The following is a 16,161-nucleotide window of genomic DNA, read 5'->3' as shown; positions in this document are numbered from 1 at the left end:
GATTGTAGAGTTTTCGCATATACACAATACCTCACTTGCAGCTATCCTGGTTATAATGCTATAGATAATCACTCACATCTAACTATAATTTTGGGCTCTTGTTTCTATATTCCAGATTAAATGATTACTAGGTTGTATATGCCACTATGCTAAAAAAAAGTAGGCATTATATTTAATACTCTCCTAGGACAGATTATCTTGATATGATTTATTATTGATATATCAGACTACTTTATTAAAGCCAGCTAATATACTGAAGTTTTCCTATTTTTCACCTTAAACACATATTAAAAGTATTTACCACATGCTATCAAATAGAATGATTCCACAATCATTTTAGGCTTCCAAGGACTAAGTTCTCAGTTTTGTGGGAAGTCCGTAACGTTTACTAATCAAATAAGCAATTATGCTTCCCCATTATTTCTGTCAAGGTCTCCATCATTTGGGTTTGTATTCCATCTTCCTCTTTAGAGTCACTGCTGTCTTAGTGTTGTTCATATGTACTAAAAAGAAGAAAGAAGGAAGGCAGGAAGGCAGGCTGGCAATCAGGTCAGGCCCAGCAATTTCATATAGCCATGACCTCTCCCACAACAGAGCAGAAGCATTCCTCTGGTACTGGGAGGGAATGACCATGTATCACCTCTTACCTGCCCTGTGCCATAGGTGACCTACCACAGGTAGCCTGCCTTTCCTCACCGTAGGATTGCTTGGGGCACTTGTTAAGATGTGATTCCCAGAGCTTCCCTTTGGAGACTCTGATTTACTGGGTCCGAGTTAGGCGCCTGCAATCTTTGCTTTTAACAGCACTAGATTAATGACTGGCAACCTTGAGCCTGTATCTGAATCACTGGGAGGGCTGGTTAAAAGACAATTTGCTCTACCCTTAAGTTTCTGATTCAGTAGTTCTGGGGCGTGGCCCATGAATTTGCATTTCTAACAAGCTTCCATGTGATGCCCTTGTTCCTGGTACCAGAAACCACACTTTGAGAATGATTTTACTAGAAGCTTCTTATAACCAACCAGTTGAGTTCAAAAGAAACACCCATAACACAATTCTCTAAAACTATCATTGAAATGATATATTTATTTTCCCCTAACCTTGTAATTTGCCCATTTAAGATGTCACCCAGTGATTTCCTGTGAGCCAGGAATCAAACTCAAACACCTCTGTGACCTCTATAGAGCAGGAAATACAGAAGTGGATGGCCAATCGACTGCCTTACTTTTACCGAGGTAAAAACAATAGTCTAAACTATGTAGACACAGTCAATAATGTCTGGATTGTAAACTGAAAGAGTTCATACCACAACAAAGCAGGACCGAGAAAACTATCAAGAGAACACGGAAGGCTTTCAAAGTTTGTACTCCCGGGTCAGACTCAGATTTCTGCTATGTCACCACATAGCACCTAGTGGAATGAGCAAGAGCTAATTTTTAAAAGCTGACCCGGGCACACCTACTATTTAAAGATCCAAATTGGGCCACTGGGGCTTTAAGGAATGGTGCTTCACAGCTCGGTCCTGCCACTATAAACTCAGGCCGGTTGCATCACTACTTTCCATGAGGAATTTAAGGGGTGTGACTGCATCCTTTCCAACCCTGCATTCCACATGTGACAAAACTGATCCAGCTGTTTGTCTGAAAGAAATTCCTTGCTGTCCTTAAAAATTAAAAAGCAAGTGGATATCCGTCCTCTGGGGGCAAGCCTCCAGCTGGAACCTGGTACAGGCAGTTGCGAAACAGAGACAGTGCCCTGGAGAGCATCTGCTTTTGAATTCTTACCTCGCCATAGGGGGGTTAGCCCCATCTTGCTTTTTGAAATGGCAGATTCTGGATGGAGGGTGCTGGCTTGGCCCAAAGCTCTTGAGAAGTGTTCATCCACTACTGACCCAATGTCTCCCTGGAAATAAGTGAAAAGGACACAGCGAGAGTTAAGGTACTCCATCTCGGCAGGCTGGTCTTTCTCCTCCTCCTCCTCCTCCTCCTCCTCCTCCTCCTCCTCTTGTTTGCTGGGAAGGGTGACTTCCAGAGAGTCCTGCATCTTGCTGTATACCGCTAACTTCTTCTGGGATGGAATAAACAAAACACGGTATCAAAGACAGTTTGTAAGAAAGCATGCACTACTTAACTTTTCACTTAAAAAAATCTAAATATTAACATATGTTTGCAAACTGATTCTTGGTCTGCTGTACTCCCTCTTTCCCCTCCCCAAACCAGTCTTCTCCTCCCCACCCTGAAAAAATAAGTCTGTTATTTCCAATTTGGCAAAAAAAAAAAAAAAAAGTAAATTATCATTACCAGACAATATATTTTCAGAGTGTAAAAGACAGGTTTATTTGGTTTCTCTTTTTCATAATCTAAACATATCAAAAGGAGGATGGCTTTAAAAACGGGACAGATTCTTTCCGGTTTTTCACCAATTTTCTATTTTAAAGCTTCAATGTACGCCAACATTACAGTTTGGGACACAGAGGAATGGGGGACAGGAGGGGGTGCCCACGGGGAGGGGTGGAGAAGAAAGGAGCTTTCCCTAAATGAAATAAACTAAAATAAAAACAGGAACGTAGCATCTTATAAAAGGATTTGGCAGATGTGCCCAACTCATTTCTCAAAAATCAAACTAAAATGACAAACTAAGTCTGTGTGAAGATCCATTTTGCATGGAACATATTTGCAGATGTTGCACTTGCCCCCATTATCATGGGGGGGAGCACAGATGATATTCTGGCTTACTGAAAATAATACCCGGTGCTACCAATGGCTAGGGCAGCTTGCAAATAAAGATAAGAGAGTTTTGATAATTTTAAAATATGCTTAAAACATATCCTCAATATGCTTAATGGTCAATATATATTACACCAGGCACTCTTATAAAACCTGAACTTATTACCTCCCTTAGTTGTTATAATTCTACATCATGGTTATTATCACGGTCCATATTTTAAAGATGAAGAAACAAAGGCACAGAGAAGTGAAGTCACTTGCCAAAGGTCACAGAGGATGAGAGTGGTGGAGCTAGAATGCATAGTAAGAATATGCAGGTATATTTATGTGTGTGTGGTAGAAGGGCAGGGGAGGGGTATCTAGTGTTGGGGGGGGGAATCACCAAAATGGTATGTTATTGTTTTCTGGCTGGTAAGTTTTGTAGTTGTTATTCCCACTTTTTCAATATTTCCAAATGTTTTTCATTGAGTACATATGATTTTTGTAAGCAACAACTTCAATGTGAATTATATATATAAGATAATGCTAAAGATAGTTGTAAAACTTATTATCCTAATGATGAAATGAGCTCTCTCATTCATATACCTGCAAAACCTGTTTCTTTGGTATGCCATTTTTATGTCAGAAAAAAAATGCATGCTGGAAAATGAATGTGAGTCAAAAAAAAGAAATCATTCTAGAATACTCGTAAGCACATAGTTTTGCAAATGTTATCAAAACACATAGCCCAAACTCGTGGTTCTAATGCAATTACTAGCTTCAAAAATCTATAGCCCTAAATTATAAATGCATCATTCAATAAATTGAACATTTTCCCCCTAGCAATGAATACATTGTTCTTGAGTGCGGTGGGCCCTGAAATGTTCAGGCATATTATGAGCTGTTGGTTATTATATAGGAGCTGTTATTTATAAATATATGTATTACTTTATATTTAAAATCTGTGTCAATATGGTTATCACTTGCCGATGAGTAGATAATTCATTCCTGTGAGTGAATATGCCTTGCAGCTGAATAGGCGATTGTAAAGACCGCGCGGTTATATTTCTAACAGTCTGTTTTGCACAGGTTTGAACATGTTTATATTTAACTTCAATAGTAAAAACACCACGGTAACAAAGGTTATGTATAAAATAAGGGGACTGAACTAAATGGCCTCTAAAGTTACTCCTGACTTTAAATGCCATTAAAAAATAAACAAATATTACAATTTATTAGTCAAATCACAGTACTATTTCTTTGTGTGCATGTGTATTTATCTGAAGTTATGCCGTGAAGCATATACACACACACACTCTCTGCCAAGTACTCCAGTATATTAAAAAGAAGCACTGTTTTTATATAGGAAAGCTGTTAAAACTGATCTAGGGAGTGACTTCACTGTCCACTGGTGTTCATTACTATCTCTGAAACTGATCTTTTTTTCCTGTTAATGTCTAGTTCAGCATCAGTTTGTGAGAGTCAGGTTTAGCATCTAATTGTTTCATTTGTTTAATTTTAACATTTATTCTTTAAAGGAAAGAGCCCTGGGCTGTGCTAATTATCCAAAGAAAGGCAATGTTTTATTTTATCCCAATTAGCAAATAATTGTTAGATGAAATAAATTTAAAGTTTTATATATATGTAAAAGATTTACAACTGCAAATCCTAATATAAAGATAGCATTAGGACCAATAATAGCAGTACTAAAATATCTTAATTTATTAATTAACGGCAGTTGAATTTAACCTATAGATTTTCAATTTATTTAAGATCACACAAGTTTCTAAATGCTGTAAAATTTCATGTTACTCTTTTTTACCAAGTGTTGAATGGTTGGATAAAAATCATCTAAAATTTACAAATGAAAAATTCTATATGAAATGGGGAAAAAGTGAACAAAATCTGCCATTGTATCAAAATGCCTTTTATTAGTCTATTTTCTAAAAATCATTCTTCTGTTTATGGTTGCATTTATTCCCTATACCCTTTATATTTCATACATACGTAATGTATGTCTGTGTATGCATAAATATATAATATTATTTCCTTTGATAGGCAAACACCGGTGATTTTATAAAAATATATGTATTGACTCTATTTAAATACAACTTTTTGAATGAATATAAGATATGCTTTGGTTTTTTCTCTCCCAGCTCTTTAAGACAGGTCTTCTATTAATTCTATACATTTGCTTGGAGACTATCAAATAAATAAAATGGAAAGAGAGCCTATGATACACCTACCAATAGGCAGGACATAAGGCATATCTATCATTCTCTTGTACTTTTTTCAGATAAAGGTGAGTCAATTTTCACAAATTATAGTGAACCAACTTAAATATTTACATTGAACACACATGCACACACTCACACATATGCACATGCGCACGCGTGAACACACACGATTAGCCTCACCATCAATACCACTTGTTAAAATAAGAATTCTAAGGTATCCAGATGGCCTGAAACCTTCCTAAAATGCATTGAATTTGCCTAATTTTTAATGTTTTTACTGAAGAACAATATAAACAGAAAAGGCTACATATCATAAATGTATAGTTCATAAACTTGATAAACTGAGTACATCAATGAAACTAGCAACAGACCAAGGACTAGAATATCCTCACTGCTTCCTTCAAGACCACTACCTCCTCAACAGCAACCACTAACCAGACTTCTATCAATGTAGATAGCCAAAACTATCTTGTACTTTATATAAATGGACTCCTACAGCATGTACCCTTTTGTGTCTGGCTTCTTTCACTCAATATCGTGTTCATGAGATTCATGCATATTGTCGCATGCAGTTTTAGACTGTTCCTTCTCATTGCTGTGTAGTACTACATTCATCTGTTCTACCACTCACAGGCATTTGGCCAGTTTCCAGATTTGGGTTATTACAAAGAGTACTTCTATGAATATTGAGTATGTCTTTTAATGAACATACGTCTGCATTTCTTTGGGGTATACATTGAAGAGAAGATTGCTGGGTCATAGGGTATGTACAGATGTGGTTCAGTCCTAACAGATATTGCCGGTTTTCTCAAGTAATTTTCACCAACTTACACATGGACGGCCAGTTTACGAGAGTTCCTGTTGCTCCATATCCCTCTCAAGCCTTGGTACTGGATGTCTTTTTTCAGTTTTGCTCTCCTGATAGATATCCCAATTTTTTTAACTTTTTTTTCATTGAGGTGAAATTCACATAAAATTAACCTTTTGAAAGTGAATGATTCTGTGGCATTTAGTACATTGAGAATGTTGTGCAAGTACCACCTCCATCTAGTCCAAAACATTTCGTCAACCCAAAGGGAAATTTTGTACCTATGAAGTATTAACTCCCTATTCTCTGACTCCTCCCCACCAGTCCATGATAACCACCAATCCGCATTCTGTCTCTAAGAATTTATCTATCCTGGATATTTCCTATAAATTGAATCATACATATGTGACTTCTTTCTCTTAGCATGTTTCCAAGGTTCATTCACACTGAACAATACTTCGTTCTTTTTATAGCTGAGTAATATTCCATTATATGTATATACCACAATTTGTTTATCCATGTATCCACAGATGGACATTTGACTCACATCCACCTTCTGGTTACTGCAGATAGTGCTGTTATGAATATGTGTATACATGCATTTGGTTGCATACCTCTTTTCAAATCTTTTGGGTAGGCATGTATGATCATTGGGTCATATGGTAACACTAAGCTTAACTTATTAGGGAACTGCCAAACTGTTTCCACAGCAGCTGAACCATTTTAGATTCCCACCAGCAATGTACTTGGTGTCCAATTTGTCCACATCCCTTGGCAGAAAAATAACACTTATTATTTTCTGGATTTTAAAAGAATTATTATTACAGCTATAGCCATTCTAGTGGGTATGAAGTGGTACCTCACTGTGGTTTTGATTTGCATTTCCCTAATGACTAATGATGTTGAACAATTTGCATACATTTAAAAAATATTAAGTGTGAGCACAAAGAAAACAGGAACAGAATTTAAACAGCAATTGATTCATACACTGACAATCACACCATCTTAATATTCTCCTCCATAGATTCTTAAGCCTTAGCTACTTTCCGATATCTGTGCTTTGGTAAGTGTAAATCAATTCTTTGCCTATTTTTTTTAAAGATTTATTTATTTATTTATTTATTTGAGAGAGAGAATGAAATAGAGAGAACATGAGAGGGGGGAGGGTCAGAAGAAGAAGCAGATTCCCCGCCGAGCAGGGAGCCCGATGCGGGACTCGATGGGGGACTCAATCCCAGGACTCCAGGATCATGACCTGAGCCGAAGGCAGTCACTTAAACAACTGAGCCACCCAGGTGCCCAATTCTTTGCCTATTTTTAACTAAGTAAATTATTCTTGTGCACTTTTGCCATATTCTGTATTCACTTGGTGTTTGCTCCTTGGAATAAAACTTGCCTGGTGTTACATTCTTTCTTGAGAATAATATATAACATTCAAAATGTTGAGAATAAATCTCAAATCATCAGAACCTAGATTTCCTGAATTGAGGTCAAAGGGCAATCTAGTTAACATATTTTTTTTTCAAGATGCACAATCACTTCCTACAAATATCCAAATCTCAGACAAGTTCATGCTTTTCTTGGGAGACTGAAGAATTGTTAACCAAAATAAAGACATCATCAAAAGGGACTTCAACACCTACAAATGGGTTTATTTAGTGCCCATTAACCTGCTCATCCCCATTTCAGAGTAATGACAATGTTCCCCCAGGCGAAATGACCCTGTGTTAGGTGAAACAATGACTGAGTTAGTAGCCACAAAGTGAAAACTAACTCACGAGAAGAGGTTCAAGCAGCGTAGGAAGGAGTAGGCCCAGGCAGCGCACGCAGACCATACCCAGCCACCTCACAGCCTGCCACAAGGCAGGACAGGAACAAACTCTCACAGGAATGTGCAGGGGAAAGGATTTGTCTGACAAGAGAGACTTCCATGTCAGGAGCCAAATACCACTAACTCCCCAAGGCTTAAGCTTACAAAATGCCAAATGATTACTGTGCATATGTGGAAACTTCTTTTCCTAAAAAAAACAAAAGTATTTTAATGAAACATTGGATATTTGGAAATAGCTTTGTCTTTTTTTTTTTTCGTTCTTTTTTCTTTTTCTTTTCTTTTTCCCAATTTCTACTGGCTCTCTTCTCTAAACGCAATGATTCCTTTATGTTCAAAAAACATGGTTGGCACCTATAAGAAAGGACCACTAGCCTGGAGTAAATAAATGTTTCAAATTCCCTATGTTTCAAAGTGTAAAGTCCATAAGAGCAGCTGACTGCTCCTTGGTCATATTTTTCTGAATTTACTTGGTAACAGATTTTTAAAAATATCTCAGAGAGACTTGAAATTTTGATCCTTAGCTTGTTTGGAAAAAGGAGGAGGAGTCAGGTTAAGGGAGGGTGGGTCAGGATGAAGAGCTACGCCACAGACCTTTTACATATCATATTTTGCTTCCCTCTCTCAAACACACACACACAAACATTTTGTCCAAATAATTGCTTCCAATTTACATATGCAAAAACTGATTTGCTTGGCTAGGATCATCGAACTAGTAAATGGCAGGGACAGGATTAGAACCTATTTCCGTCTGAGTACAAAGCATGAGCCAAGAAAACAGACTAAAGGAAATGAGTCTCTATATATTTATTTTAATTGAATAAATAAAAAGAAGCCCACAATCAGCAAGGCATCAAATGGCATCCCATAACTAAGGAGAGTCAAAGTTACTTATAACATTAAAAAAATAGAGATGTAAACATATATCAGAGTTACGGCTATTAAATCATGCAGTGCTCTTTAAAGTAGATATACATGTATATAAAACTGAAGTCTATATCTAAAAAGGTATTGTCCCCTTGGCAAGTCAAATACATAATACAATCGCCTACCACTTTTCTGGAAATCCTATTTTGAAAATGTGAGCAGAGCCAATTTTGTGAGACATAGTCATAACTTGAGATTCTGTGTTTGTTTGTTTTGTTTTGTTTTTATTTTTCTTAACAGTCGGGAGGAACAAACCAAAAATAATATTAACTCAATCGGCTATTTTTGAGCACACTTGCCTCTCAATGATTCTGGTCATTATCAAAAATCAAACTCATCCCCTCCAAGGATGAAAACTTTCCAGTTTTGAAGATGTTCCAAAAAAATGTGCCACATACTTAGAGAGAATTTCAAAATTTGCATTCCCAAAATATTTTAAGCAATGATCACATCATAAGGGTATGTGTTCTCTCTCAAACTGACTACTTTGAATGAAACAAGTTTCCAAGATGTGAATTTCTGATATGTCCTTATAATCCTATTACTAGACATAGGGTATGACTTCATTTTTAAAAATTCATCTGTTATTCATCAAATCACCAATTAATTCCTCTTTTCTATCAGTAATTGTGCAAAGACATGGAGCCACAAAGATGAAAGTCATAGCCTATCGTTAAACTCAAGCTGCTCATAGTTAGTTGGAAGGGCAATGGTAAATAAAGAGAACCTCAGTTTATCCATAGGGCTAATTGTCCAATTTCTCCAAGGAGCTAATATTTAAAAATTTTAAAATAAGAAAAGCAAGAAGGTAACATTAGGTAAATTATTGTTTCCTTGTTTCCAAAGAAATCCAGATGGGAAGGGACCACGATAGAAAGAGAATGGAAATAGGAATGAGGATTTGACCAAAATGAGTCCATGAGTTTGCATAAGTCACCAAACCATCTGGCCTTCAGCTTCCTCTTCTGAAAATGAGGAATTTTGAGACTTGATTATCTCAGAGGTCTCATCCAACTCTATATCCTAACAAGCAACATGCTAGAGCGCTAGACAAATTCACACTTAATTTTGTTTCTTACGTTGGCCGCCTCTTCTGATTTTGCAGGACACCAGCCAAAAATACCCTACAGATCATCGAAGACTAATTCATTCCTAGACACGGGTCATCTAGCCCAATTCCTAAGAGTTACCTTTGGTATCTCCTTTATCTAACTTCATAGTAACAAGAAAGGATGCATCCTTCAACCACCCCGCCCTTCCCTCCACCCGCCAAGGACAAGTGTTTTGGCAGACTAAAACATTAGCGTTCTAAGAGAAAAGGACACCTGTTTACTTTAGGTCATTCTTCCTTTCTTTTCTTCCTTTTTTCTTCCCCTCTACTAATGCACAAGACAAATGAAAAATAGTTCGGTTACCCCAGGTCAGACCACACTTTTAAATTACTGGCATAAATCTGGTATCCACTGAGGTATCTATAAATATGGCATATATGACTCATTTTTAGCAGCAGATGTTTGGGTCTACTGGTTCAAGGCACTGTCGGGTCTTCCTAAATGAATAGTTAAAGCAGAAAACCAGCTGCTTAAAGAGGTGCTTTTTGAAGGATTCGGGGCAGAGTTTTGCCCAAAATTATTTCCTTCACTGTGTCTGCCAGAACCTGAAATTCAAGTATCAGACAGCTTTTGTTTCTTAAATGAAAATATTTTTCTGGAGATAATACCTTAAATTATTATCTATTACCGGATGAATTAGTTTGGGATTTTTTTAAAAAAAGCTAGCTGGAAACAGGGCCTATGGGAATGGGATCCAACTTCACCACCCAAGTTTTAGAATGACAGACAGAAAGTCTGATGCACAAGTTTGCTTTAGGATCTGCCCTGAGCATCCTGAGCATAATATTTTTAGTCTCATTGAACATACCCTTTGCACAGAAGGATAACAAGACAGAAATATATACTATCCAAAGGGATTAGCTCAGCATCTTTGTTGCAATAGCCCAAAGAGTCACTGTGCACAATGGCAAGCTTCAACACTCTGAACACCCTCATTTCCTTTGGTGTGGCATATGTCCCTGCCATCCCCAACTTCGTGGGATGGGAGACTTCATTAAGTGTGAGGTGAACTAGAACTTCCTTGCATTTGTCCAAAACACCCCTTCCTTTCCAAAGAATGTCATCTTGTCCTGGCATTTGGTTTCCTGGTGAACATATCTCCACCATGCATGATTTTACTGATTCCAAGCCTTCCCTTTCTATCGTTATTGTAATCTCTCTTCTGGTTGACTGCCAGAGACAACAGTTTAGTTTAGTTATTTTAAAGTTTAATTTTTTTTTTCTTCAGCTTTGAATTTTCTGGCTGGAAAGTTATTGGGAGCATAAAACTCTGGGGCACTTTAAGCTTCTAAGTCTCTGCAGTCAAGTTAATTTGTGTAGTGTGGAATTATAGGGGCTGTTCTTTCTCAAAGAAGTCCTGTATGAATTCTTATGAGTCCACTTAAGTCCTGGCTTACAGTTGCAAGAAAATTGGATCCTCCACCTTAAATAAGTTGGCGGTGTATTGAGACTATTTAAGATATAATTGTGTTCTTTCCGTTTAATGAATCTAAACTTACATTGGAATAACAGTAATATATGAGGCACTTAAAGCTGACTGTTAATACCACTTCCTGAAGATTATTTTAAAATAAATAAACGTTCATTTGCTAAGTGGATATTCTGCCTCATCAACGAAGGATGCAGAATGGATAGCAAAAGTCATTAGCATAATACAAATGCTTTCAAAAGGACTTTGGAATGCCTAAACTAAAAAAGTACACTACCAAGGACTTGGAAAGAATTTCAAGCTCCAAGGCCAAAGAATCTACTGCATATTAATCTTCTTTATCAAAAAGTTGATTTGGAGCACTAAAGACAAAAATAAGCCTATTGTGCAATAGCAAAAAGAAAAAAAAAAAGGAAAAAGCTTCGGAGACTACATGGCATGGTGGAAAGATGCTACGTTGGGGAGCATGGCTTCTGGTGGTCCTAATTTTGTCACCAATTAGCTTTGAAATCTTTGGCTAGCCATTTCAGCCCTGTGAGCATCCATTATCCCAATTGCAAAAGGAGGGGTTGAAGTATGTTTTTTCAGGGTGTTTATTAGAGAGCGTTTTATGACCTAACCAAGGTGGCAAAGTTCAGAGAAATAGTTTGAAAAAAACAAACAAACAAACTCCTTACAAACTTATAACTGGAGTTCTGCCTCCTGGGAGCACTTAATTCTTTTAGGTGAAAGCATGCAGGCAGATTCACCCAGCTGTCCCCCTTGAAGAGGACAGAGTAAATATGCTCTAACTTATATGAAACCCGGAATGTAATTGTTAAAAGACCCTATGCACAATTAGAAAACTGGAGATCTTTTTTTTTTTTTTCTGCTTTCACCACCTCATCTATAAACGACACGATTCTGAAAGCTTTACGTAATTTTCTAGTGTTGACATTATGAGTAAATGGAGAGGGGAGGCAGATTTAGACAATAACAGACTGTCTACATTGAAGATGAGAAGTCCCCCAGGTATGAAGGGAATCTATGATTTCATGTCATTTCCCTCAATTTTTCCTGACACATATTTGGAAATTTGTTTTTCTTAGTTCCTACTGTCACTGTTAGAATGCAAGCACATTCCTTTCTGGACACGTTCTGCAGTGTCATCATGCCTCCGGAGCATGGGCTGAGAGACTGAGTCAAGAGTTCTCTTGAGGAGATGTTAAAGAGATCGTGGGCATGAGGACCAGGGAGCTTAGCATCTCCCAGCAAATCCTGGCTGGACAAAGCACACTGGAAGATTTACTCACAGCTAAGCAACTTCTAGGAATTAATGTCAGGGATTATAAAATTTATTCTGCAGACATATTTACAAATTATTTTGATTCGTAACACACCACAGTGCCGCCCGATATATATGCAGTTAACTACGTTTTTAAGACACCAACCTATTACCCATGTATAATGCATAATATGCTTGATGAAAATCTGAACTTAAAATTTCAAGTGCACATCTGTGTTTTTAAGGATAAAGCAGAGTACACATGCCTGGAGATTGATATTCTATTATTTCAAAAATAATTTTCAGCTGTATGATCATACATGAAGAGGAAAAATGCACCTTTGGATAAAATCCATCATAATAGACCATTATGCTATACTAACTTACAAGGACTTCTGAGCTATATGGACTTGAGGGCTCAAAGATACCCACTACAACTGATTACAGAAGCAATACAAAGCTGAAAAACTTATTTTCCTAACATTTTATCAATGATCGTGTAACTTTATAACTCTATCACTTTTTCTGATTTCTTTTTTTCTACTCAACAAATCAATTTTTCAAATGCAGTAGGAGTGGTAGCCTTTATTTTTGTATCCCAGGCAAGATGCTATTAGGGGTCACTTCCCAGGGATGGAGAAAACAATCTTCATGGATAATAATGATAAAACCTTATGGAATGTAAAAACAACCAAAATATGTATTCTCGGATGACTGCATTAGGGCCAGCCAAGTCAATATTAGTCCCACTTCACCCACGCACCACATAGTCTAAAAATGCTGTCAGCCTGATAAGAATTTCCTGATTTACTTTTTTCCAATAGAAAATATAGGTCATCAAAATAAACTCCTGACAGTAAAAGAACAGTAGTTACACTATCAAGTCTCTTTATTTCGCTAGCCAGTTATAGTCAATTTCCTACTTAACAACAGCAGAAAAAGTAACCTCCAACAAGCCATTTTAGTAAAAGTAACATGAAAATTTCCAAGCACACCTCTCAGCTAAGTTCTTAAAGTCCACTCAGCCAATTATCTACTTGAATGATACCTACGGAACCCTATAGTATAGTGAAGGTGACATTTACTAATATGTGCAACTCATCAATGTGGACAATTCAGGTGAAAAAGAAACCTCATTCTTCAGTTTGTTGATGGTCTCAGCAAAAGAATGATATTTGGGGATTGAGTTGCAGCACTATCACACAAGTTAGAGTACTAGTTATTTCTTACTGAAAACTGAATTTTATGATCAGTAATTTATAATTTTTCTGATACTGAATTTTATTTTCTAGTTCAAGAGTATTATAAGCCTAACCTCCACCACAGATTCATATATTAATGGAATTATTTTCACAATTCTATAGAACAAAACCCTATTCATAACATCTATAGTTCAAGTTATTTTTTAAGGGGAAAAATACTTTCCTGTATGCTTAGTAATTCTGAGTCTGTTGCTTGTCCACATTCCAATTGACAATTGAGAGCCTCCACAATCTGTGAGATGGAGGAAAGGAAGGGAGGAAATAGGGTGGTTCATCTGGGACTGAGTGTTTATAAAACACATAAAAATGATATCCAGTATCTCTTTGCCTCACTTGCTTAATTTGTACCAATTGGTTTTCTCCATTACTTATATCTTTTATATTTAAAATCACAGAAAAGCAAACAGCATAACCAAAAGGTTTTAAATCTATCACCACTGACCACAAATTACAAAATGCTTTCCCATTCTCTTTCCTAAAAGTAATCTTGTTTTCAAATGCTAAAGCTCCTGAATATTAAATGAATAAATAAATTAATTAATTAATTAAATGATAGCAATAAAATGGGGTTCCTTTCTCCTTTGCCCTACTTGGTCTGGTTAAGCTTATATTGTTCTGCAGATAACTCTGGGGCATGTGCTCCAGAATCAGCTGAATTTTACAGTCCCTAAATTCTAAACTGAAGTTACGATTTCTTTCCAAAGAGTAGCCCTACAAATCTAGCAAAGAAACAGGTAAAGGGAATACAGAAATCAAAATTAATTATATAAATTATAATAGAGAGCCAAACCCTTAAGACCACAATAAAATATGGTACAAGTTAGTGCCACATACTCATATATGTGTTCTCTGTAGCACTAACTAAGGCCTGACACACATTCTGCTGGTGTCCAGAGAGGAATGTTCAGGGGTACCTAGTGCCAAATTCCCCACACCCTACTCTCCCTTCTAAAAGAACTATATCATCTCCCTGGTTCCAGAACCCTTTTTATCCACAGCATTCTCCGTCACTCTCAGCTTGATGAAGACCCAACATCCAGTGATTCAAGGTTACCTCTTGAGCGGGGAAACACTTCCACTAGGCTGAACTATAACATCTCTGTGCTTTGATGGAATTAAAAATGAATGAGGAAGTTTGGGATCAATTCCTGCCCTCTAAATCACAGTCATAAGAAGACAGACTCTACAGAGAAGTTCTAATAATATTTGACAGACGTTACACTACACCTCTGTTCCATAAAAGTTCCAGAAAGGTCATTCCATGAGCTCTCTGTCCAGGTAGCCTCCCCTATGTCGGTGACACATTTTATCCTCTTAATCAAGAGAACCCTGAAACACTCCACCTTTCCAAAGAAAACAAAATATTTGATTTAAAAGGAAGTTTACTCACATACTCCTAAGACAGATGCCCTTGGTGAGTGTCAGAGAACTGAGCCCAAAGAGCTAGGGTGGCTATGAGAAGCAGGCTCTGAGCTCCGGTGACAACAGCTCAATGAAGCCCCCAGCCAGGTAATGCCTCACACCGAATCCCCACCCGTCCACCAGGCTGCTTGTCCCTTCCCGAAGCCTCTCCTCCTCTCTGCTCAAGGGCGCTCCCGCAGGTCCCAGAGCATCCTCCGCGCCGCCCGTCCCGGCGGGACGTCGCCCGAGTCCCAGACAGATACTCTCGGTGCCCCTCGCCCCCGCCCCCGCCCCCGGCGGGCTGCCCGGTCGGTGACTCACCTGCTGGCCAGGTTGGGGCGCCGGGTGGTAGTAGGCTGTGGGGCAGGTTGCAGCTGCCACAGGGTTGGGCAGATACTGGGGCGCTCCATACGGCTGGGGGTGATACATCACCTCCGCACAACTCATGGCAGCCGGGGCAGCGGCGGCCCCCGAGCTGCCGCCGCCGCTCTACGCGCTCGGGCGACGGGCGCCGCCGCCACCGCCGCAGCTGCCTCCTCTGTCGCTGCTCCAGCTGCTACTGCGGCGAAGGCGGGTCCTCGGAGGCCGCGGGCTCCGCGCGAGGCGCGGGCTCGGGAGGGGTTGGCAATCAGTGGGGGCCCATGCGCGGGCACCGTCATCTTCAGCCCCTCCGAGTGTCCCCTTGCCTGCGCTTATATAGCGGCTCCGGGACGCAGCGGCCCGCCGCGCGGCGGGGGCATGACAGTGCCCGGCTCCGGCGAGGACAGCAGCGCCCACCGCAGCGCCAGCCGCAGCCGCAGCCCCGGCCGGGTTGGGCAGCCCTGGGGAGCCGGGGCTCTGGTTTGCATATACACAATGCACGCCCGGGGCTCGTCCTATCACCGGAGCTCGCGCCTGGGCGAGGACCGGGAGGCGGGGGCAGAGGGAGGGGGGTGCTGGGGAGGAGGGGGAGCACTTCGCCGCTCCAGGCTCTGACGCCGAGCTCCTGCAAAGTTCCTCCAACTCGATCCGCGGCGGGCGGGTCGCCCAGCGGGGGACCCCGGGGAGGGCCGGCTGCGGATTGGAGCGAAGTTTGAAGCCCTCTCCGCCTTCCGGCAGTGGGATGATGGTGGGAGGGGAACGGTATGCGAGAGGCTCCGCGCCCTCGGAGCTCCGGCTTTCCACCCCGTCTGTCACCTGGCTGTCAGGGC

At 39.5% G+C, this 16,161-nt stretch overlaps 1 protein-coding gene across 5 annotated transcripts in view; it reads right to left on the bottom strand.

The window, feature by feature from the left end:
* The window catches only part of VGLL3 (vestigial like family member 3), a 54,676-nt gene extending 38,773 nt beyond the window's left edge, over window positions 1–15,903 (bottom strand). The window contains exons 1-2 of one of the 5 annotated variants that reach the window (XM_027584035.2): window positions 15,293–15,903; window positions 1,783–2,065 (exon numbers count right to left, since the gene is read on the bottom strand). In XM_027584035.2, coding sequence (XP_027439836.1) covers window positions 1,783–2,065; window positions 15,293–15,418 — 409 coding nt within the window. In that variant the 5' untranslated portion in view covers window positions 15,419–15,903. Of the gene's footprint in view, window positions 1–1,782; window positions 2,066–14,960; window positions 15,170–15,292 lie in introns of those variants that run through there. The other 4 variants (XM_027584037.2, XM_027584036.2, XM_027584039.2 and 1 more) reach the window with 4 other exon arrangements.
* Window positions 15,904–16,161: the final 258 nt, after the last annotated feature.

This window comes from Zalophus californianus, chromosome 1 (assembly GCF_009762305.2).
Source record: "Zalophus californianus isolate mZalCal1 chromosome 1, mZalCal1.pri.v2, whole genome shotgun sequence".
Lineage (NCBI taxonomy): Eukaryota > Metazoa > Chordata > Mammalia > Carnivora > Otariidae > Zalophus > Zalophus californianus.
Note: the sequence above shows the minus strand (reverse complement) of the source record. Positions and strands in the feature narration are given on the sequence as shown.